This window comes from Symphodus melops (genome assembly GCF_947650265.1).
Source record: "Symphodus melops genome assembly, chromosome: 20".
Classification (NCBI taxonomy): Eukaryota; Metazoa; Chordata; class Actinopteri; order Labriformes; family Labridae; genus Symphodus; species Symphodus melops.
In genome coordinates, this window is record NC_136710.1 from 7,598,566 (window position 1) to 7,624,014 (window position 25,449).

A 25,449-nucleotide genomic window follows, 5' to 3' on the forward strand; every position below is an offset into this window, starting at 1 on the left:
ATTTCTTCTGCTGCTGTGCTTGAAATAACGTGACCAAGTGATTAAATCAGCTGACTACATAATACATGTATGTTAATCCCCTTATTTCTTGCTGATGCTTTTCAGACGCTCTGGCCTCTAAACATAGACGAGGTTAAACCGCACCTTTGCGTTAAGGTGAAAAGAAAAACTAGAATCGATCGATCTCTCTCCTCACTGGCTCGCTCTCTTATATGAGACGATGATCTGTGCCCTCAGATGGATGGTTCCCTGTGTGCACTATGAAAAAGGATCCTGCCAGCGCCACCGTCTTGAATCACAAGGATTCTAAAGCTATTGTGCTTGTGCTGCATGTTGGAGGTTTTTGAAAAGGCTGGAGTATTTTAACTTATTTGAAAAGAGCCATGTATTAAATTAGCCGTGACACATGAACACTTACGTTAAGTAACAATGTGTGAAAACTAACAAGAGAGCCACACAGTCTAAACAGATGTTAGACAGCACTAACCCATTAGGAACATGACAATTGAAGGAGTACATTCATTTATCAGGGCTGAAGAAGTTCCCAAGAGCGAAACTACCATTTTTTTGGGGTTTTTTCCACGTCATTCAGATGTTGGCATATCACTTACTGTATATCATTAATGATTTGCGGTCAGAACAAAGACAGAAGAACTGAACTGCGTGGGCACAGGGCAGCACTAAAAAAAAAAAGAGAAAAAAAAGTGTGGTTGTTCAGAAAACGAGTGCTATGGGTTGATTTGAATTCAATAACTTACTCATTTCCTTTTTCAGCTGGAAGTGACAAAGGGATATTTGGCGCTGATAGTCCAGCGTCTGTCATAACTTTGTGGATAATAATGTTGTAGTTTGTTGGAACTATTACCGCAGAGAGGATCTTCGTCGCTGTTGAAGATGTTACTTTCCCAGCACACTTTGTCTCTTACAACAAATACAGACAATAAAAGAAGACTCTAAACTACATTTAGTCCTGCAGGTTTTTTTCTCGTTCTTGAAAGCTTTGTTTTTTTGTTGCCTAAACTACACCTGCAAAATTAAATATAATTACGGTATTGTGGTATGAAGATGGAGGCATGCAGAACATAGCCAACAGTGTCTTATTAGTGAGAATGGAAATGAGTCACCACCTGATGCATGAGTTTGAAGTGCTAACAGGTGATTGTTTATCAACACAGGGATGGATGCATTAGGGACACAGTGGGTGGTGGGTACCGAGTGTCAGACTACTTGATCAAAGTAAAGTACCAATATAATTAAATTCTTCGAAACGTAGTTATGTAATTATTTGCCGCAGTACAATTGGGTACAGACAGTGCTTTCCAAATTGGGAGAGTAAAAAGAAGTGTCTCCTTCTTGTATCCCACTCACTGCTCACAACAGTGCCACACCCCCCTCCCCCCCATCCTCCATTTGGACATGTTTTGTCAAATTTAGGATGTAGAAAATGAAGCACCGGGGGAGCGAGGCAAGCTGTCGTTTTAAAAAGGGTTGAAAAGGGGGGAATAAATGAGAAATGACTTGTGTGCAGTGTTGTGACTGCCTGGTTGGTTTCATAATTCTGCAAAAGCCGCGGAGAGACGGAGACAGAACATCTGCTCGACACATATGAAGTGCAGTAACTGGTGAAAAATAACAAAGCTGATGACAGTAGGAGATCCAGCTTTTTTTTTTTTTTTTTTTTTCTTGTGTCATATTCCCGTCTTGTTTGAAGCAGACATCTGCGTTGGAATGATTGCTCAAGAAATGTAAAAAATCATTTTGGCCAATTTCCATCAAATTGTCAGAAACAAGATGAAGCAATAATTGCTCGTGCCATCCAGCAATCTGTGAACATTTTCCTTCATGTCATACGCAATTGTGAATACGTGGTAATGTGGTACTCAAGCTTTCACTACAGGCTGCCTGTTCAAGCTTTTCATCTGGAGACTTAGTGTATTTCCTGGCCATCTCTTGATCTGCTGTGTTTACGCTAAATTCGGGGTTTGGGAGTTCATATTTGAATAAAATAGTATTATATTGACAAAGTTTGATGCTTGATTAGTAGAAACAGCAGACATGAGTATAATTCTAGGATCTAGTCTTTTGGACTTATAGTTTAGACATCTTTTATGGTAAACTCAGGAACACTATTTCTTAAGTTCTATGAAACCTGCCAGCATCTGATAGATAAATAGATACTTTATTGATCCCGAGGGAAATTCTAGCTGAGATCTATTGGAAGCACATTTGTTTGAATTTAAATACGTTTGAATGCCTCCTTAGTAGGCCTGCCTGAAGGTATAAACCTAGTTTTTGTTAGATTATTTTTATTTTAGTAAGACATTATAATTGCCATATTTAAATGTGTTCAGCTTGAGGTTGCTGGTTTAAGTGGTGTCGTTCCTCTTTCACGAGTTAAAGCAATAAAAACATAATGAATGAGAAGCAAAGATGAGTGTGTGAATGACGCATTGAGCCACAGAGTTCATTTCAAGTGTGGTCTTACATATGTGAAACAGTACTATGCCACATTGCCAAGGTTAAGAACGCGTATGTTAAAAGCAGCGCAGTTTGAAAAAAAAAAACATTACACTTCATGCGTCAAAGGTTCCTCTGATGATTCACTGTCGCTGACAGCAGTGACAGGAAAACCAGAGTGATGGAAATCTATTCAAATGTGGTGAGGTTCAGTTTCCCCTTTCATGACAGAACTGTGGATAATATGTTGGACCCAGACCAGCAGGGGGTAAAATAGCTCCATCAGTCTTTTTAAGTCACAGTGAGGTGGAGGGAAACAAGTGAAACGCCGATGCATAACACTGACATTTTTTAATAGAATTCATTTATAACAAATGGAACTTGTGTCAGCAGAGAAACTGATTTTCATACAGACTTCTTTCGCCACCAATGTAACCTAAGTAAGAAAATAAAAAGCACTCCTTTCATTCAGAAAAAGAAACAGTTTACGCTTACAACTAATCAGAGGTAATTGTATGATCTTTTTAACAAGCCTTTTTTTTTTTTTTTTTTTTTTTTTTTACAATTTCATTATTTAATTTTCAGTCTATGCATCCAGACGAGAGATAGATAGAGAGAGCAGAGAACACAACGTTTATTTCTGTTAATGACACTCCAAGCTTGAATGGCGAAGCCACAAGAACAGATGGTTGGGGGACAGAATTTTTCTGAAGTCATCTGCTGGAGTAACCATGGCATCGGAGTGGATGCTCTTTTTCGCCACAAACTTTTTTTTTTTTTTTTGTCTTTTTCCAAGAGTTGATACCTTTTTTTGTGTTATTTACATACACACAAAGTGAACGTTTAAGTTGATTTCTTTCTTTTTTTTTTTATAGATGGGTTCAAGTAATATATTATTGGGTTTAGAATCAATAGGGCAGTGCATAGTACAAAGATAGAGAAAGTGCAAATCTTCCTACCAGGCCAGCTCTGGCTGTTCTGCAACGTTTCACCATGCATATGAAAAATCAATAATAATAATAAAAAAAAAGTAAAAACTGAGATGAGAAAATAAACATGTTCTGAGACTTGAATATAACGTAAGATTAGCCATCATGAGGTTAAATAATAGCACTTTTATATCCCAAAATGATGACAAAAAGTTAAGCAGACGACAACAGAACCAAACACACAGCTGCTTGAGTTAACTAGGGAAAGAAAGCACCTGGAATGCACATCCACAAAGCCATCAAAGAGGGGGATGAAGGTAACGATGCTGCCCAACAGAAAGACTGAAACACAACCATTTGAACCGTCTGTATCTGCCTGTAACCTCAAGACAAAAAGGACACAGTTTAGGATTGTCAGGATAACAGAAGTAAAATTGGCAGAATGTATCTCCTCTCTTTAGTGACATATGAAGCCTGTTGTTCAAACCTAAGGCATGAAGAAGAAACCCCTTCGGTGATGACCTGTGCATTAGGCTTTTTTTTCTTCTTCGACCCAGTCCATTTTGAGTTCGACAAATTATTTTAAAATCAGAACATAGATACCATTGTAAAATCGTGTTAATTTGACGTCGAGACTTCATACTGTGTATTTTTGAGACACATGTTCTGCAATCTCATCCCTGGCTCTGTGTCTGAAGAGTTTTGATAAATGTTAACTTTTATATACTTTGTTTTTGACTGTAGATTGTAGTAATATATATATATATATATATAAACTTTTCAATTCTATTTCACTCAGCCACAATAAGGCCACTGAAAATGAAAAATATGAGCTTTGAAATGTTCTTATTTGCATATATAATCTCATCATGTGACAAATGAATACTACAGGTAAATTAACTATACAGTTACATTTACACTAAATGCCTAGATTACTCAAAGGATACATTAATATGTTAAATGAAACATTATAAAAACAGGCATAAATATAAGGCACTCTAAATGCAAAAAAAAAAAAAAAAGGAAAAAACTAATACCGTTACTGTCGAATGCTTTTTAAGAACCACAAGAAGGTGACGTCTTTGTACCTTGCCCTATTGTTTGGAGCTGTGACTGCGGCTGTGTGACCCCCTCCATCTCTAAACTACAGACCTGTGTGAGAACTTTTTTTTTTTTTAAATTAAGAAAAGAAAAAAAAAAATGCACCAGTGATGCTTTGACTGGCATCCGACATTCACACTCCAACTCCTCCCTCACTTGGGGAACAACAATGTCATGAGTGAATGACATATTCACATAAAACCCTATCTAAAAAATACACATATTTATTGCACAAGAAAAGATGCACTGAATCAGAATACAATTTTGTCCTACTGATGTGCATTCCAGTGAAAATAAAATCTCATTTCATTTCCCTCATAGCACACAACTTTCAAATTGGAAGCTTTCATAGACAATCGATATTCTATACCTTTTTATTCTCATAAATTATTTACTTTGTCAATAAAATTAGAATGTTTAATTCATACTTTTTATAGATCTTTCACATATATTTGACAATCTGTACCATATATTTGTATATTTATATATCATATCCAATTCACTAGGTCCTCTCATCACACTTCTTACATGGAAGAACTAAGATAATCGGTAGCAGCAACTTCATACTTTGCTCATCCCTGTTGATTCCACAAAGCCCCAGTTTTTCTTATGGGTGTATTTAAGTTACTGTGTATGTGATTATGGACGAAAAAACAAACAAACAAATCAAGACCAAAAAAAAAAAAAAAAAAATCTCTTGAATCAACTCAACATTTTGGGTAGTGTGAATTCCATTGTGTGCACTTTGTGCAACAAAATGTGGGGAGCAAGATAGAAAAAAAAAAGGAGTAAAAAAAAAAAAAAAGAAGGGAAAAGATTCTCTGCAAAATAGCACATACGTCAGAACAGTTCTACAGCTTAAAAACAAAAATTAACATTGAATACGTTTTATCACTTTCTTGAATGAGAATTTTGTGTAAAAAAAGGAACTCCACACAGTTGAAAAAAAGCACATCAGCTGTATAATAAAGTACTAAAAAACTAAATCAATAATTTTTATTTATTTTATAGATCATTTGAACTTTACCCTCTCCCAGAATTTCGATGATGAACATTGTGACAGGAAAGGGGGTATGTATTCATTATTACTTTAAGTCTGTCCTGCTGTTGTGGACCAAGCATTGTCTTCTTTTTCGATGGGTTGTCAGTGTGTACTTGATTGTGAAATAGATTTTTTTTTTTTCTTTACAATGTGCATCAACTCCCCCCCACCCCCACCCGCGGTTCTGTGTGCCTCCAATGCCTCTCGTAATGGTTCATAATCACTGATGCATTTCTGATGATGTCATTACTGTTCATTTACTTTTTTGTTGTGTTGGTTTCATTCAGTTTTATGAGCCCCAAAATGAATCCTTGAAGCAAAAGAAAAAGTAATTCCGTATGATGCTCCAACAGTCAGGATTCCCTCGCTTTGTGCCAAAGTGAGGTTTTATCAGGGTTTGGAAATACTTGGTCCTCCGGGAATCATCTTTTTCATTTTTTGACAAGTCATGTCGCACATCCAACACTTAATGAGTTGTTAGCAAGGAGTTAAGGAGTACTTTCTCAAGCAAGAATTTATGGCTCAGAAGAGAGGCTCACTGGGTATTCTTTCCAAAGGGCCCTCTGCTTTTTTCTTCTCATACTGGGTCTTTTACGTTGCATAGTGATCAAAGCTTCCCAGGTACTCCAAACCAGCTCTGTAGCAGAACTGGTACTGATCCTGGAGACAGAGAGGAGAAAACTTCAGCTCAAATTCACCTCTCAGAGATCTTTGAATCACATCTTGGGTAACATTTTTGGTGTAATTTATACTTCAACAAAAAAAAAACATTTTTTTTTTCCAAAGGTACAATCTGAAACACTTATTTTCTTTACACAAGTGCAACCAAAATCGAAAAAAAAAAAAAAAAAAAAGTCGTAGAAAAAACTGTTCAGAATAGATTGTTGCTAATACCTGCCAGGTGTTCAGTTTTAACAAATATGATAATCAAATCATATCTACCCCTTTATTTTTCAATGTTTCTCAACTCCTCGAATATTATCCAATTGGTAACACAGTTAACACCAAAGTAGTTTCATAAATCGGCTATGCGGTTTGTGAGTCATGCTTTCTTTGCAACCAAGTGGGGAAAAAAAGCAAAGGTGAAAGATTGACTCACCTCTGTCTGCACCATAGCTGGTCTCTGTGTTCGTAACATTTTCACTGTCTGAAAGATGTCTACTACGCCCTCATATCTCATTCGTTCCAAGACAATGCTGAGGGTGATGAAAACTCCAGTTCTACCAACACCCGCGCTGTTCAGACAGGGCAGAAAGGTCAATATGATGTGGAAGAAAAAGTTTGTTTGTACACAAGTGTGCCAATTAAATGTGTTGCATAGGTGCACAGAGTATAACACTCAATAGATTTTTCTTTCAGTTTTCTTCTACAAAATGCTTTTACAAGTTATACCTGCCGATTACTTACCTACAGTGGACCGAGATTGGCCCATCTTGGCCAAACTGCTCCTTTGTTTTATGTACTTGGCCAATGAAATCGATGAAGCCCTCTCCTGATTTTGGCACTCCTTGTTCAGGCCAGTCCGTGAACTGAAACTGTCTTACTGTTCGTGACTGTCCATCCTTAGAACAATAAATCAAAAGAGAGAGGGAAAATGTACGCTTGTAAAGATCGCTGTTAATACAAAAAAAAGATATGGAAAATCTGCACAAAGACATAATTAGAAATAATAAAAGGATGCAACTCGGAAGTATTCACGTTTAGCAAACCCTATGGAAATGGATTCCAAGACCATCCCCAACATAGTTCTCCTAGTCTTTGTGCATTCCATAGTTAAAGTTTAATTATTGAAAAAAATCGAGCTTGGCCGCAAAGTTTAAAACATCAGAGAACATGTTTTGTCATCCAAGATGCCTGCCATTTTACCTGAGCGTATTAAACATGAACACTAAAGATGTTAAATCCTTTGATGTGTTACCCTCGACAGGGTGCTTGGAGAATCGACTTTGAGGGTGTGCATTACTTAAGTGATATTGTATCCCCTTGATAAGAAGAGCAATCCCATTGACGAGACAGTGTAACATGCACTACAAAGGACGGAGCCTGCGCCATTTATCTGCGTAAGCCTTTGATGGAATTAAAACTCTGGCAGCTTGCTGCTGCCGGCATCACATTTGTTTTTTCCACATTGACATGTGTCATAATTCTTACAAATATACTTGTGATTATGCTACACTTAAGGCCATAGTTTGGTATAAACAAATACTTGATACAATACCAACATTCTGAGCTAAAGATGACTGCACTGAATCTAGTCAGTATTCACCAGCCAGCATGTTTAACATAGCCATTGAGATATTCTTCTTGGTAAACAAATATATGCAGATTGCAAATGAAGTTGTAAAACACATAAGCCAGTGGAGCGTTTTTATTCAATTCCTGAACCCCTCATGACCCATTCAATGACTCAATGACCAATGGTTAGGCAACAATCCAGACTTTGAAAAACAATACACTAGACTAAACTGCACAACAATAGTGCTGGATTTAGAAAGCCATTCCCACAATGTCAAATGTTGAACTTCATACTTTGTTCTGTGAAACAATATCTGCTTACCCTGGCATCAGTCACTTTGAACTCTCTCAGGATATACTGGGGCATGTTATACTCGGCCATTGGGTCCACCACAAAGTACTGGTATCTGGCCGATCTCTCTGCTGGCCAGTACTGATGGCATTTTTCCTGTAGTGAGTAAAAAATAGAATACCACATTGAACCACAACATTCTCTTCATACACTAGACCTCATTGTGTTCATTTCCACGTTTTAATACAATTTAAACTTCTTCAGAGCCTATATTTTCACGGCCAAATCTTCGTATGGTATTGCACATGAACTGCTGTGTTATATGTCTTTCAATTTTCTGTAGCCAGACTAAGAAGGTGAACATGCCAAAACAAATTGGGGTAAAAAAGTATGCATACCCGGCCCATTTCTCTAAGCTTGGTTAGCATAACAACAATAGTGGAGTTGTGCTCCCAGAGCATTCTCCAGAAGTCCTCTGTGGTCTCTGCCAGTGGTCCCTGTGTGGCAATATAGGCTTTCTGTTGCCTGTGGGAATGCATTAATCACATGATGGATCAGCCTTCATACAACCAGCATCAACCAAACATTATTACTTTTACTTTGAATATCACAAGATCTACAGTAGAAAGAACCACATTTTTTACGACTAAAAAAACCTGACCATAATGTTACATTTGTATTTCAAATTCCAAGCCATTTTGCAGTCTGAATTTGTGCACTCACCATCTGATTTCCAGTGGATTTGAATGTGTGACTATTTTAGCACCTACCTGTACCCATCAATGAAACTGGCATTGATGTAGTCAGAGCCCTCAACTCCTCGAATGGGCTGAAGACACACTCTCGTGGACTCGTATGGCATTATGTTGACAAGGCGGTTCTTGAACTTGTTGCAGGGGAGATTGGCACTGATGAATCGTGATGTATGGGCTTTAGTGTTTGCTAAACGCTGCATGGGGACAAAAAAAAAAGAGAGAGATAATTTAAGCGTACTGGTCCCAGGCAAGGAAAACGGATATTGATATCGTCTAACGCCGTAGTCACTGATTGGGTTGACACTCAAGATTTGAATCCTATAAACAATTACATGTCTGTGGTTTCGTTACCACTGGTAGACAGAAATCCAAAATGATTACTAGCACATATTCATAGTTGAAATCTACACTATAATGACCCATAGTGCCATGTGGTCACATTTCATGTAACCTTAAAGTATGGAAATGGCATCAATGTGATTACCATCACAGCTTGCCATTGCAGGCAATGAACAGAGAGGAAAATGGATTCCCAGGCGAGCCTGGAGTGGACAGAAGTGCACTATAATCTAACCTGTTTATCATCCCTTAGTGAAATCGACATCCATCACATCGCAAGAAGGAAGGTACGTGACAAGCAAGGCAAAGCCATGCATACAGCAACACCACAGACAGCAAGGGGGTTGCACAAGGTTCAATGAGCTTCTCATTGTTAATGCAGACTACAACTCCCTCTGGCAAATGTTCAGTGGCGGGGAAAACCTTAGTTTGGCGTTTTCATGTAAACCAAGACCCCTGTACCCCATGGAAGGGGAAACCAGAATGGGGAAATTTATAATACGTTAAGTTTCACAAGCCAGTCGACTAACTGTACAGAGAGGAAACCACAGGCCCCTTGCTGTCTGGCGGGCTTAATGGGAACTGGAAAAGCAGTTGTACAGAGAAAGGCCATTTGGTGACACTAAGGCCTGGATGTGACTAAGAATATGGGGGTGCCAACGGGATGTCTGTAAATTACTACTGCATTAGACTAGTTGTTTGACAGCTCTTGGACAGAAAGTGTCCATGACAGTGTTTCCCGAATCAAAAACATGTTTGACAACCTCAGAACAGATTAACCCCCGATTAAGATGAACCACAGGATTTTTCCCTGTCCTCCTTCGTAAGTAAACCTTTAGTACCTTGAACTCAAGTTCCATGCCGGTGACATTCTCTCCACCTTCTATCTGCGTCAGTTTCTGGATGTAGGCGTATAGGTTTCTGGCGGGCACTTCGGTGGTGCCGCAGTTGACGGCCTCCTGGAGCGTGTCATGTATGAAGACGTACTGGTCCTCTGTCTGCACCATGTAGTTGCGCTGGGCCCGCATTAGCGTCACATGCCCATAGATATCCACAGTCTTCTCGTGTTTGATGCGTTCCAGCATGGCATCAATCACGATGAAGCAGCCTGTGCGTCCCACTCCAGCACTGTTGCCAAAAACAAGATAAAGAAGGAAGAATGTTACTGGGTGTTTACAGATGTAGCTTTTCACATAAAAGGGAAGAAACTACAGACACATTTAAGTGATCGAAATGATGTACAGCAAGGTCCGATGGGAGAAGTGCACTCTTCTGTAAACTTTTTTTTTTTTTTTAGGGGCTTGAAGAACTTGCTTTCTCCTATAGTGATGAGATAAACTCCCTGTGCCAAGTTTGCCACTGTAGGATGGACTATTTGGCTTAGAGTGTAATTAAATCTGAAGTGGCACTTTGTGGAGAAGAGGGCTAGGCAGTCACAGCCTTCAGCGGGCTCGCTGCTGGCTTTGCAATCTAGTCTCTCACCCTCCAAACCCCACCTGCGCTCTCCAACCCATCAGGACTAATCACTTACGCAACAGCAACATTTAACCTTTATCTCATGGTCCCGAAAAGTGCCTCTACAACAATGTGAAAACAGTAATGCAGCTACACGGATGCAATATTGTGAGTATATTTTTTTTGAGGGCTTCGTGAATGTGCTGGGACACTTCCGATAGGAGCAGCTGACTTCAATTTATGCCATTAAATTAGCAAAGTGCACCTACAGTACATGTGCGTACGAGTTGCTAAAGAGTCACAGGAACATGTTTTACTGTTTCCCTTCAACCTTTTTCTTGATTATGAGCTCGAGACTTGCAGACTGCTGACACACCAAAAATGGTAACCCTTGCAGATATTTTTTACTGTCCATGCCTCAGCACCAAATGTGCTTTGATGACAATTTATGTACAGTTGGGCAAAACACTGGTGTTAAAGCTTCTTTGTTAACACTGCTCCCACCTTATCCTCAAAGAACAGCATCGGCAAGACAAGTCCTTGCACCCCAAAGTAAATAGGTTATTCCACACATTTAGCGGACATGCCTACGAGGTGTGAGCCATGCTCTTATGCGCTCCTGCTTCTGATTGAGCATTTGTTTTTCATTTTCTCTGAGGAACTTGCGGGAGTTGAAAAGGGAAAACTCAAGAAGGAGTCAAGTTAGTCCCCGGGGCTTAGTCTGGTTAATGTGCCATGCTGCACTGGAACTGTGCTGCAAATGGAATAAAGACACATATGGGAGTCATTGGCTTTAACAAATTATCTCATGATCACTTCCAAAATGGCTGACAACCATTTTCTTTCTTTTACAAAAAAAAAAAAAAAACTCTTCACAGCTCTTTGGTGATAACACAATTTGCATTGGGAGTCAGAGGCAAGCCTGCAAGAAAAAAGTGTCTCATGGATATTTGAAGAATTAATCACTTCCAGGTCCAAGAACACCTCAGCCCTTGGGCAAGGGATGCAGTAACTAGCGAGATTTTCCCCTTTCCCGCAGCTGTTTTCAATCTAAAAACATTTTACAGTGCGAACTTGTATGTGGGAGAGTGATGACCTGCGAGAGAGTAAGTGACAGAGTGACAGCGTTGAGCAAGAGAGATGGAAACAGAGGAAGATGAGGAATGGGGGAAGGACAGATGGAAGAGATGTGTTGTGCTAAAATAGAAGTATTCGTGTAATTATCAAGTCAGTTATCCAAAAGGGTAAAGAGAAAGTTTTAACCACATTTTTTTCCCTCAAGGAAAGGTTTAGAAAACTTTAATTATCGGACGAGAAGCGCAAGTTTGTATGTGAGTCTGGTTGCGTGACGCGGTGCTGAAAGCCGTCGCTTTATTTGGCAGTTGAAGGGGAGCTGGCAGACTGACTGCACTAATGACCTGACACTGCCTTTTCAGCCAGTCACGACCAGCTGCTTTAGACTTGGACACACATTTAGTGTCAGATTAATATTCTTTCCAGGAGTTTAGGGAATAAGCGATGGTGGAAGGAGAGAGCCTTGTGAAATACGGCTGCAGCGAGTCCCAAAAAAGATAAAGCATGAGCAGCAGTGAAAGCAATTACACATGTATTGTTACCAAAATGTTATGCTGTCAGCTAACCTGTCACCGTTTCCTCACACTGACTTTTGAGCGCCAGCACATGAACTCACCAGGATCACTGCATTGCTTTTAATAGTCAATAACGACTGAAGAAAGACCTTTTTGTATGAGGCTAGAATTACTTGCTACATCTAAGAGAGTAAATGAAAACTGCCATTTGTTTCCAACTTTGAGGTACAACATTATGTTCCTTTAAAACAGACTTTGCCCGCTAACTGGACTTTGAAAGGTTCTGGCACTTCTTGCACCAACCACAAGACAGTGTTAGCTGCCATTAATGTCCATTGTGACTTTCCATAACAGATCGAATTTTCCCCTTGCATGCAACTAGATGACGACGACAGGGAGGCGGAGTCATCCCTTTTCCTGCATGAAAAAAAAAACAGCTGTTATTCCGCTGTTAGTTAAAGCAAATTGCTTTGCTGCATTGTGCCCAGGCTACTACAATCGAACAATAACGGAGAGACAAGAAAAGAAAAAAAAAATAAGTCATACATCGGGGTTGTCAATCGAAACTCTTTTCAAAGTGTGGGCTGCTCTATCAAAAGTTTCCCTTCCGAGTCACTGGGAGAGGCCAGTGATCTCCATGACATTCAATCATGTACTTTTGACCTCTTCCATCATTTCACAACGCCTGGGTTCTCTCTTAGCGAGAAGAGCAAAACAGTACCTGACCTGTGGGTTAGTGAAAACAGCAGGAACCAAGGAGGGCAGGAAACATTCTACATTCGTGGGAAGCAAAGTTGCCTTCGTTGAAAGAATGCGGTAGATTAAAGAACATTAGTGTTTGCCATAGATGACACGTGTATGATAAAACTCAATGTGCTTACTTCATAAACTCATTTACAGTACGGCACAGAGCAAGAGACTGTCTGACTTAATAACAATAATCGGAGAAATATCGAACACATATAAAACCTCGGATCTTGCAGCATAATTTGTGGTTATTTAAATGAGCTCAACCAACAGTGCAAATGACCCCATTTTTTAAATTTGACGTCAGGGTAAAATGGATTTGACATGATGATGATTGAAGAAATTGTAAAACTCAGCAACACGAGACGGTCATGTCCTCAAGCTTCAGTCTAGAAAGAAGCGGTTGACCACTAATTTTTACGAACAAATGTGCAATCAAAATGCAGTCACGCATTCGTCATGTGACTTATTGTGGGGTTTGAGCAACACGTGAGACACAGGAGTAGTTAGGGGAATTCTGCAATCTGTTTTGTCGGTTATTTTACGAGACTATTTTAAAGTAGGGGTCGTTTTTCAGTGGAACAATCCCAGTCTCTGAGGATAAAGTGATTGTCTGGTTCTGTCGAACAATCTCTGTTCTATTGAGTCTAATATGTCAGTTTAGGTAAATTACCATGTGTCATATTAGTCATTTATAGTACAGGGAAACAGTAAACTCATATCTTAAAAAGTATATTGAAAGCTCTTGATTGTTTATTTCATGTGGTCATAGTGATTTAAAAAGGAGCTTCAGCAGACAGAAAGATGGTAAGCTGCTATGTTTGCTGCGCCAACTAATTAATACAAAGCCAAAGACACAGCGCCATGCTGGTAATTCTGTGCAACCAATGTTTCTTTCCTTTAAGCCTTTATTTAAGGCCGCATCGCATGAACACTTTCAGCAAAAACTCGACAGCGCACGATGTCTTTATCAAGAACATCGACGCTTGACCACAAATGGCTCCGAACATTATCACGCGAGTAGAAGATGTCGCGCGCTTAAAATGATGGTCAAACATGAAGTGACAGGGATGCTTGACAAGGGATTTGGAGCTTGGAAAATGGCTCCATCTGATAGGGAGCCAGAGGAATTTAAAAAACAAAAACAAAACAAACAAAAAACACCCATCTGCACAGTGACATTAATTCCTGCTTTCTGCTTCATTGTGAGAGAAAAAAAAAAGTCTGGATTTTCAATTTGAAGCCATTCGGCAACTAGCTCTAATTAACTTCTGCATGTGGGGGTTCTAATTCTTTGTTAATCCCATGTCTCTTTTTTTTGTCACTTTCTGACACAACTTTGTATCTATTACTTTCACTATCGCTGTTGCTTCATTTTTCTTGCCCCCCCCCCCCTCTATTTCTCCCTTCAGTCTCTCTGTGCTGAGCCTCTGATGACTTCCTGACTTGAGAGGAGCCAGAAGTCTGTGTTATTATATCCTCGTGCTTCTCTGTAGGGAGTCTAGCCGCTTATGTAGCTCTGGGAAGTGAAGTTGGCGTGGAAGTGAAAGTTATTTGTTTCAGATGCAATAACCCGAGGGATAAGCTGAGGACTTTGTGGGCTGCTGATGTGCGACATGTTAGCCGTGGAGCAGGGAACACGACAGGTCTGCGAGTGTCTGCGTGTCAGTGTGTGGGAGGAGATGTTTTAAGTTTGCTGAGGGCAATGACACTTGTACTCTTTGTGCTATCGTGCCGAAAACACCTTCTCATTTAAAGTGACTTCTGTGAAAGCAAGCATACAGATTTGTTTGGGTTTACAGTTTACTCCCTAAAAAATAGTCCTCAAGAGACAACATTTTTCCTTGTGGTTCATGTCTGAAAAACAACGCTACGTCCATACACAATAACCCTGATATAGCCATCTTAATAGCCCTGAATGTATTGCATCTTGTCATATGTATTCATATATTCATTACAGCAAATGGAGAGAACAAAATCAATTTCATGCTTCAGGATGTTTTCGTGAAACCATGTCGTTTTCTGACCTGCAGTGTACCACCATGGGCCCTGCATCTGGAGGATTGCACGCTTTCACCCGTCTCAGGAAGGCCAGGAACGGGGTGGGGTGCTCCGGTACCCCGTGGTCCGGCCAGGCCGTGAACTGGAACTGCCGCACCTCTCGCTTCTCGCTGGAGCCATTCTGAATGTAGAGGAGGAGAGAGGTTCAGTGACTGACGTGACGCTCAATAAACACTGTTGCCGGGTCGAGGATAATCCGAATTCTCCTTACTTTAAAAAGTGCAAATGTCCTGACACAGTACGTAGCCAGCTCTACTGTGTCGAGCAGTGTCACTTGAATGAGGCCATATGTCTCTGTCCCTCTTGTTGGCCAGTACTGGTCACATTTCACCTGCGTTGGAGAGAAATACAACATGATGGGATTATATGAAGACTTCAGGGTTAGAGCAGACTACACACATGTAGTTTAAGTCACTTATCAGTAAAATACATATCCACATTCCTCCACTTCTGCTGACTAGAGCTGAATTGTTAATCAGGGAAATGGCCTGATATATATTTGTATAGCACACACAGGGCTGCTTGACTATAATTAGAAAGGTAACCACAGTTTTAAAACATATTACTGTACTGCCTCAGTTGTATTGCTATTTGAGCGTACAGCTTTGTTTCACAGCTAACGGACAATAAAACACTGATCCCTGATAGCATTACTGCTTAGCTGAGAACGGGAAGCATTATTGGTGTTGGGGCGGAAATAACCGTTCCCGTTCAATTGGGGGTTTTTTTTCTCCTCAGATTGGCCATTAGACTTGATGCAGTTGAAGACAAAATCGAAATGTCATCATGTTCAACAAATGATGTTTCCTCTATGCTCCGTGACTGTTAAAAAGCTCAACCCCTCGCGCAGTCGAAATGTAATTTCCAACACCTACAATCTTTGCTTTGATTTCCAAAGCAGCTGTTGTGGCGTTGACACCAAGTGTGACACGGCGGGGGAACGAGATGATTCATAACAGCATTTGCTTGCAAAGACTTAAGCTGTATACATGCAAAACAGGAAAAAAGAAGACAGCTTGGGAGCTTCCACTGAGAATGATACGACTGATTAATATGAAAGACAGGAGCTGCTGGCAGCAACAAAGGCACATCATGTTCTACAAATGTCAAACAACTTAATAGTATGACACGATCATCAGAGGGGATGTCTCAAAGGACGCCTTAACATCGGAGCCAAGAATCCAAGATCAAAAAAAAAAGCATCTCTGATGTCAAACAGACACCTGACAGTGTGTACCAATTCAAATTGATGAATCATGCATCTCACTGTGCCTACAACAATGAGCAGCAGCCGGATGGGGTTGATTTGCTTTGCAGATCGCACAGATACTGAATGAAAACTGCCCTCTGGATTGAGCCAGGACTCATTTTTAGCACCACGTCAGTCTCTTCGAAAAGGCACACAAGTGTAAAGGTGATAAGCTTCTGGAGTCTCCTAAGCTTTCATGTGATCAGTCAAACACTGCAGGACGTGCCAGAGAGAGAGAGAGAGAGAGAGAGAGAGAGAGAGAGAGAGAGAGAGAGAGAGAGAGAGAGAGAGAAAAGTGCCTTTTGTCCATTTCAACCTTAAGAGAGAAGTAACTGCCTGCGGCTTTAGTCTCTAGTCTTTGCTCACTGATTGTAATCCAGTGCTTTCAGCTGTGGCGGGCTAATGAAGGGAGCGATGCTGGTAATCAGTCAGGGCTTAACAACAACAGAGAGTGTTTTAAAGACATAATCGAGGATATCAGTAGGTAGCAGAATGCAACCTTGGCTTCTCCTGAAAAAAAAAAAAAAAAAAGGGGGGGGGGGGGGGGGAAGAGCCAGATTCTGTTCAAATTAACAAGGTCGTGAAAAACGAGAGATAAGGAAGAGAAAAAAAAAAATCTAACTGATAATGTCTGTGATCGTGTGAAGGGTTTCGCCGAATCTCTCGAGCACACCTAAAGAAAGAGCTGCAATCTTTCAATCTGCCTCTTACCCTGGACCGCTCCTCCAGTTTGGTCATCATGACGATGATGGCGCTCCTCTGCTCCCAGATCATCCTCCAGAATTCACCGAATGTTTCTGGCAGGGATCCTTGAGTGGCAATGTAGGCATTTTGCTTTCTGTAGCCATCGATGTAGTTGGCGTTGATGTAATCACTTCCAGGGATACCTTAAATAGAGAGTAAGAGAGTTAGTGCACGGCCAGGAGAATCAAAACGGGATATATTAAATAAAACAGATCTATTTTGTTTGACAGGTTGTTGATACGACTGTAAATGTCACAAAACAGCCCACGCTGGTCTAAGCCCTGATTTCCCTACAGTTATTTGAGTCGCTGTCAGATTGTCCCCGACAGGAAGACACTATCTTCGGTGTTTTTTTTTAAAGTATTGAATAGGAAACGGTAATATTTGCAACCAGCGTTACAGTCCATCAGGATTTGTATTTTCTTTCAACAACACATTTAAATCCAGTTTTTGTTCCCCTTTTCCGTATCTGCAACTGACTTACAGATAAAGCTCGGTCTGTGGAAGTCTATCACCTCACACAGAGAAAACAAAAAAAAATCCACAGAAAACTAGCGAAACAATTCCCCCCTCTTCTCTTCACCCTCCTTGCTTATATTAAATGAAAGGCACAGCAGCCTTTTCCAATCCGGGCAAAAGAGACAGAGCTGACAGCTAGTCAATGCTCCAGGACTGGCAGTTTAGGGGCTGCGTGCACACATGGTCCACCAAGATAAGTCTCATCTGCATGGACGCCACGTATCAGAGAATCCCCCTCACTCGCACTGCTTGCTTCCCCCCCCTCTGTCTCTCCCCCAGACTCCCTTTTACTCCCAGGTAACTTATTCACCAGCAAAAAAAAAGAGAGAGGAAGGAAGGAAATAGAATATGTACACATTCAAAAAGCCACCCACATTTTGTATTATTTCTCTTCAACATCCCCCGCCTCCACTTTTGCTGTTGAAGTTGTCCACAAAGCCAAAGCGGCTGTATGTTTCGTGATGGACAAGGGATAAATACAATTAAGCCCAGTGCGTGTTCAAATTGAAAAAGCAGAAGGAGAAAAAAAAAAAAAAACCCAGACAGTACTGTGCTTTAATGAGAATGAAGCAAGTTGTTTAATGCACATTGGCAAATGGATTTTTGCATTTTTTTTTTTTTGCTCTCTGTCAGTCAGGATTTGTATAAATTCTTCCATTTTCTCTGTCAATGTGCTGATTGAGGAATAAACATTGCCGCGTTGTTGTTCAGCACTCAGCGCAGCTCGCAGAAAAGAGAGGAATCTCAAAAGCATTACAGAAAACACATAAGAATTATGACTTTTAGCAGCGTTCAGTCACATTAAATCGTGGCTGTCTCTGAGAAGATGCAAGAACGGATTCCTTCTCGTTCTCGCTACAGAAGACAGAATCATAAATGTGATGAATTTGAGCCTCATGAATGACCTCTGGGTGGAAATGCAAGCAGAGGCATTAAGTGATTGAATAGGAACAGGCTTGAGACATCTCGGACTGAAGACAGGACAGTGACAAACTGAGCAAACTCTTTCATAACTTTAACGTTCAAAGGAACAGGGTCGAGCTCCAAGTCATCGCACCATTCTGAAGAGTGAAGTTCCAGGATTGACTTTGGAAACTACTTTAATCCTGCTAAGAACTTGTTTTGTCTTCTAAGTTAACAAGAGCTGCCGACAGTCATGACTTTTAAAGTCCACTCTTTTGCTCAAGCATCATGTAGCCTGCGTTCCAAATATTCTGCTGATCCATCCCCACATCAATAATTACTGGAGTACCGTCTCTGAATTCTGATGTCAAATCCCAAATCCCTTTTTTTCCTCCCAAAAAACTCAATCAAAGTAAACAATGGACGCAAAGCTTGCCAAAAAAAAAAAAAAAGCTTTGTTTAAGCTTTAAACGGAAAGGCGGAAGTCCCTCATGCCCCCCCCCCCCCCAGCTGATATCTACTCACACACTGCATTACAAAGGCTCCAATGTGTTCTGCAGATGTTTTTATACGTCTGCCTAATGGAGTTCCATCAACACTTCAAGCTGTCTGTAGTTTCTGAGAGACTGCAAAAAGCCCTCTCAAAGACTTCATGTGTTTTGTCACATTAGCCTTTACTTTCCTCCGCCCTCCATGGGAGCAGCCCATTGGACGTAGTTAATTAATAGCAGTGTGTCCAGGCGGAAGTGTGTTTAATCCAGTAAACTGGTGAAGGCGCCAGCAAATAACTAGCCAGTTCAAAACAGCCTTTTGATTCTCGAGGAAGCTATGAACTGTACTGTGAATACAACTTTAAAGGGCCAACGCCTTCAACTGGACTGGTTCAAGTCAGGCTGGCAACAAGCTCAAGGCTCAAAGACTAAACATATTTACTTTGTTTTCCCACCATCTATCTGCGAGGACCGTCGTGTTCAGAACACTGCAATAATTTTTTTTTAGTAAGTTCTGAAAATATGACGTCGTTGTTGACATCTTGTTGATCGTGTTACCCAGGAAAAAAGTTCTCTTAGATTTAGCTTTAAGGTTCAAGGAGTTGCAAAAATGTCATTGGCTTCATAACTTAAATTATTATTAAAAATTCACTTAAATGAAGAGAAAAAGACAGTGGTCGACTTTTATCACCGCAGGTTGTCGTAACCAGTGGTTACTTGATTTACTTTCAGGGAGCATTTCCTTTTTTTAACTCCTTCTCTGTCTTTGAAAGAAACTGGAGAGAAACAAGCATTTGGATGTGTTTGTGTTGGAGTGAATTGTTGAAGTTGAATGTGGAGATCCTGAGGTCTGAAAGGTAAACAGTTGCACTTTCTATCTGTAGAATCGATACAGCAAGCTGGGAGGGAAGATGTTGGTGGGCGGCATACCATCAATAGCAGAAAGCAGGACTCTGGAATGGTCGTAGGCAATCACGTTGGCATATCTGTTCTTTGGTTTGTTGACCTCCAGGTTCGAGTGCTCCCATGTGAACTGCTGACCAGGGTCGATGGACTGTGAGGAAAAAAAATATATATATTAAAAAAGAGAAAAAGAGTTTATCACTATACTTTACAATTGTTCTTTTTGCTCAAATCATCTGGCAGTTTCTAATGTGGCTTTCATGCAAGATCGGAACAATTTACTCTAAATATTTCAGCTTGATTGAATAAAGTCTTGTGTGACCAATTCTTGTCCTTCTACACGCCTCGACACTAACGGTACCTTTTGCTAAAAATAAACATCCACATGACTTTCATAGAAAAGTCTTGATTAGAGTGACTTTCAGACCTCTACGGGTGTCCACACCACCGGCTAAGAAACACTTTAAACATGGAAAATACTGCTTCATCTCCAGCCTCACAGTTGGGAGAGTGTAATATGCACAAATACAATTTCCTCTCAAGGTCAAATGGTTCAGACTCACGGCACTAGAAAAACACACAAACATGAAGCAAAGCCCTTTGCATACCTCTCTAAGACAGACTGACTAATGAAATAGCTAATTAACTGGTGTTTAACAGGTTACATTTGACATATGTAAATCTAGCTAATGGGGAAACTACTCCCTGCACAGTGACCATGAAATGTCTCATGTTTGCAATAATAAATACTGAAGGTTAGTTTTTCTGATTTAACATGTTTTTTCTTTGACTCTAGGTGTATTTGGGTCTAATGATAGTCTAACCCAGAGTTGAATTGTTCTTGTAACATACAATCTTTGCGTAACATCTGAAAACCTCTCACAGACAATAAGAAAACCAAAAGGGACATTTTTTGAAAATCAGATTTAAAATGTGAAACAGAGCATTTTGTGACTCGACATTTAACTTTAATTTGGATAGGTTCACTTTTCTTTTTTTTAACTGTGTGACCTAGGTGCTGTCTTTGGTTTGAAACAACCTCACTCTATACAAATGATTAGATTTAGAAGAGGACGCGAGTCGGAATTGGTGCCAAAGGAGAAACCTGCATTCCATCAGTTTTCCTCATTTTAATTTTTGGGACTTTACGGCATGTACTAGAATACCACACTTGAGACCACTTGAGACAGAATTTGCGATCCAGGCCCTGTTCCAGCTTTGTAAAGTAGAGATTGATAATGATTCCCTCATCAGCCATAAATGAACAATAAACTATAATATCACAAAGGGAAAATACAAAGACGTGAAAGATGGCATTTCATTTCACATTAAAAGGAACATATTGTGGTTGTGTTTTTAATGAGCGCCGAATACTTGTATGGCTTAATCCCCAGAGGAAATAGCAGAAACTAAATGTGATAGGAAACTCTGTGACACATAACAACACTGACCTTGCTTTTGATCTATCTGCATATGGTCACACTTTTATGACCTCTTCATGGTCATTTATGGGGGTATCACGGCGAATGAATTATCTTTATGAATCCTTTTTAAACCCGTTTAATGACGTGAAACACAATAATATGACAAGTGAAGGACATGCGTTTAAAGGTATTTAACATCACATGAACTCAATGTGAATACAAATATTTCAGGACTCCGTTTTTTTTTTGTTATCAGCAGGATCGCTCTTCAGTCACAATATGCTGCAGATGAATCACTACCAGCCTGATATTTTGCCAAAACATGTTGAAACACTAGGCTGCACTATTGCTCATAATAAAAATCTTTATTTCATTGTGCTCGCAAAATTGCTTTCCACTGCTCTGGAATAAGCACTATGAAATTGGAATTCAATGTACTTAAGCTGCAATAATGATTGGGCAGCTTGGCAGCCACCCATATAGTGACCTCATAGATTTTGGAGTCATTGCAAGACTCGCAGAGAGAAATGGGCAGAGAAATGGTGACCGTTCCCATCTCACACAGAGCTCCTGAAAGGAAAGGACCTCTCGTCCGCACAGCTTTTTCAGGCTCAATGAGTGTTCTGCAAACATGACATCCTCAATGCCGCTGTGAACATTGAGATTATCTCACAAGAGCACAAACTGGGGAATAACACACTGAGGACATTTATATTTGAAGGTCTCAACCTAAAGATAGACGTCACTTTTGTTCCAGGATGCATTTAGTTCTGATAGTGGTCAGTAATGTCCAACATTGTCGATTGGTACAGTTTACCAATCGACAATGTAGACAAGACATGCAGTACATCACAAAAGTGGAAGAAACAACTTTTACCTCATATTCTTGTGAAAACTTGAGGTTGTCGTTAGCTTTTAGGCGCTCCTGATGATCTGCCAGGTCCATAATTGGAATCGGAGGGTGGTTGGCCATACCTGTCAATCAGAGAGACTGAAGGTCAGTCACCTGTCTTGTAAGAAGGGCATCACCCAAGCGCAAGCCAACAGTGACTCATTAGAGAAGCAGAATGTGTGTTTAACAGGGGGAGGGGGGAGATGGAGAAGTGGATATTTGTTATAAGCTAGTTTGTTCACTCAAAGCAGCAGCCATGCTCATAGAGAGAATATGGATACAGAAGCCAATGAGAAGTCATCCAGTACACTGGACCTCTCCCTATTGAGAGAGAAGAACATTAATTGCTAAGAAAGCTGCCGTGGATAGTAAGCATGACAAGTAAGACAAAGACACACACACAAACAGAAAACAAACAAACAAAGAAAAAAACATCCAAAATGTTTGGCCAGATGTTGATGTTTGCTTTGAGTAAATGACATGTTTTCAGGCTGTCATTTCAAACTCCGCCTCCTGTGATAACATCGCACGCACACCCGATGGATTAGATGAAGATGGAAAATACAAGGCTAAGCAGAAAAGAAGGGAATAAAAGCTGAAAAAAAAAAAAAATCCCAAAAACAAATCATGTCAAATGCATAATCGAGACCAACTAACTTGACAAATGGAGGTTACTGGGGTGACTGGACGCACCTGAACCTGTGGAGGAAACGGCGGTGTAATTAAGTACATTGCAGATGCTATAGCAATGTGATGACTCTTTTCTTCACAAACAGAAGGTAGAAAGTGGAATTTGACGAGAGGTAGTTGGGTGATTATGTGTATCCTAAATGGGACATTCATTAGTAACAAAAAACGTACCATGCCAGAAGCATTGGCTAAGCTAGCATGCTTATTTCTGGTAAATAAAAAAAAAGTGCATGGGAATAAACACCGAGCAGCACAGAAGGAAAGTCGAGCAACCATTAGTTATTATTTGACATTCATGTGAACTTGAGTATGCTGACATGGTTATATACAACATTATACTTGCATTGTATGCAGTACGACCATGCAGGCTTCAGTTCACTTGACTGTGAACAAGTAGAATTGAAATAGCTAAATGTGAGTTTGAACAAAGTGATCAGCATTTGTCGCAGTCGAACCTTTGTCCAAAATACCCGCATCGAAGAATTCAGGTGTCATTTTCAGACAAGTTGGGTGACAGTCTCACTCCCTCCACCACTGAGGTGATGTTTCATTTTGGTGTCTGGGACAAGTGGGCATTAGCTAATGGAAGCTGCGCTTCGTTTTCCCACCCACTCTCCTGTCTCTCTGAAAGACGGTAAGGGATGTTTCTATTGCAGCCCGCTACTCAAAATCCATTTCCATCACGAGGGGACAATGAAAGTACCATTTCCAACGCGCCGTCACTCAAACATCAAGCATCCTTAAGATGAAAATGTCCATTGAGGGGTAAAGAGGTGAGAGAACGGGTTGAATAAGAGGAGACAGAGGGGGTCTATTTTACAAGTGCTTCAGGGCTTGAGAGCGAGTGGTCACGTGGGGAGGAAAAAAAAATGTTTAGTCCTATTTGAGCAGCGAGGGAGCCAAGATACCAGCTTTCAGAAAGGCTGTTGGGAGGGGGCAGAAATGATGGCTTGAGAGGCGAGTGAAATAGTGGGAGGATGGTTGAGATCACTCTGAGCCAAAAGGAAAAATACCCCTGTGCCAGGATGAAACAGCCAGTAATGGTCCTAACATCATTGAAGAGCTTTCATAAATATGCATACTCTTTTTAAAAAAAAAAGAAAAAAAAAAAAAGAGCCTGCAGGGAAAATTCATCCTCCTTACATATGATCTGATCTGAAAAATATGGCTTTGATATTGCTAAACTATTGGCAGTCTGTGAACACCTGTCCCAAAGCATCTGGTGCCAGAGGAAATCAAACAGCAGTTAAGTGTCTCTCTCAGGCAAGACGGAGGCAAAGTCGCATACCTCCTTTCCAGGTGACAAATAGACTGTGACTCCCATTGTTCCCCCATAGATAAGAAATGACGACACAGCCATGCCAGGGCGTGATCACTGACCGCGGCTTAACTCTGAACCAAAGGTCACAACGCATATCCCCTTTTGTTTACAGCTTGTCCCTGAATGCGTGTTGCCATCAGTTGGCTAGAACACAGAGCGGCGCACTGTGCCGCGACACATTTTCTATTTACTCTAGCCTTCCACCATGCTGCTTCCTGTGAGTCCTGGCAGCGGGATAGCGTTCAAGCAGGTCGGCACTATTCTGAGCAAGCATGACAGGTCTTGATGACCTCGATAACGCAGGTGCAGAGGAAGACGACAGCTGCCATGAAACTGTCAAGCTTGCATTTCTGCCTCTTCATTTTCCACTGAGAAGTGTCTCCGGGGAGGAAACTGTCAGTTTTGACCCTCCGTGCCTGCTCTAAGCACCTGTCCACCGTCTACCTGCAAACTGCTCTCTTGTTTTATGCTAATCTCCCTGCAAAAACTGGCGTGTCATTTGTAAGGACGTCATGGTATGAGCAATGGAAGCAAATGAGCAAACAATGGATGATAGATAGCTAATTATGAGTCTGCTTTTTATATTCTAAACAAGCATCTGGAGCGTTGCCGTTCCTTACCACAGTGCATATTCAGTCGTAAATTCACAGTGGATGTTAACTGTACATACCAGGCGTTTGGAAGTTCAGGCGTCGAAGCTCAACGGGGTCCGTTGGATGATGCAGGGGCATTTCTTTGCTGTTGGGGAGACTGCCTTTCCTAGCTTCAGATTCTGCTCTTTTTCTGCAGAATAAATAGGACATTGTATTTATTCAAAATCTGTTTTCTTTTGCTCCACAGTTTTTTGTTTTTTTCATGACTGTACAACATCAAAGCCCTCCTTGTGCTCTAATAAACACTGCAGGCAAAAGTGTAATTAAGGAGGTGACAAGGCAGCATTCTTCCAGTACATAATGCTACAGGGGTGGACCCCAAAAAAAAAAAAAAAACATCACTTCACAGTATGTTACAATCCAGTACAATAGCCTTTGCTACTAAATATTAGCTTTAGTGAAGCTTAATGTTCACTTTTCAAAGTTGGTGTCAAACAGTTGCTTCAACTGCAATAGTAAGAGGCTGGGATTTACATTTCTTTATATTGCCACCTGGTTCTCTACTGCGATACAAGAACAATTTGTAATGTATCATTTACTGCTGCACTACTACTGTGGATTGTATAACCTTGTGGGACTTCCTTGTGTTTAGATAACAGCATTTTAACTTTTTGGATTCATATTTGAAGAAAGTCCTTTAAAATAAAAACACAAGAAT

At 40.5% G+C, this 25,449-nt stretch overlaps 1 protein-coding gene across 19 annotated transcripts in view; it reads right to left on the reverse strand.

Moving 5' to 3' along the window:
- Positions 1 to 2,789: 2,789 nt before the first annotated feature.
- LOC306841335 (receptor-type tyrosine-protein phosphatase delta-like) overlaps positions 2,790 to 25,449 on the reverse strand; it is a 347,810-nt gene continuing 325,150 nt past the window's right edge. For all 19 annotated transcript variants that reach the window (XM_079371178.1, XM_079371180.1, XM_079371177.1 and 16 more), the window contains 13 exons: positions 24,809 to 24,921; positions 22,113 to 22,210; positions 19,839 to 19,962; positions 16,963 to 17,138; positions 15,214 to 15,333; positions 14,969 to 15,123; positions 9,993 to 10,278; positions 8,827 to 9,005; positions 8,455 to 8,581; positions 8,087 to 8,212; positions 6,937 to 7,091; positions 6,629 to 6,764; positions 2,790 to 6,189 (listed from right to left, as the gene is read on the reverse strand). In XM_079371178.1, the coding sequence (XP_079227304.1) occupies positions 6,121 to 6,189; positions 6,629 to 6,764; positions 6,937 to 7,091; positions 8,087 to 8,212; positions 8,455 to 8,581; positions 8,827 to 9,005; positions 9,993 to 10,278; positions 14,969 to 15,123; positions 15,214 to 15,333; positions 16,963 to 17,138; positions 19,839 to 19,962; positions 22,113 to 22,210; positions 24,809 to 24,921 (1,864 nt within the window). In that variant the 3' untranslated portion in view covers positions 2,790 to 6,120. The remainder of the gene's footprint in view (positions 6,190 to 6,628; positions 6,765 to 6,936; positions 7,092 to 8,086; positions 8,213 to 8,454; positions 8,582 to 8,826; positions 9,006 to 9,992; positions 10,279 to 14,968; positions 15,124 to 15,213; positions 15,334 to 16,962; positions 17,139 to 19,838; positions 19,963 to 22,112; positions 22,211 to 24,808; positions 24,922 to 25,449) is intronic.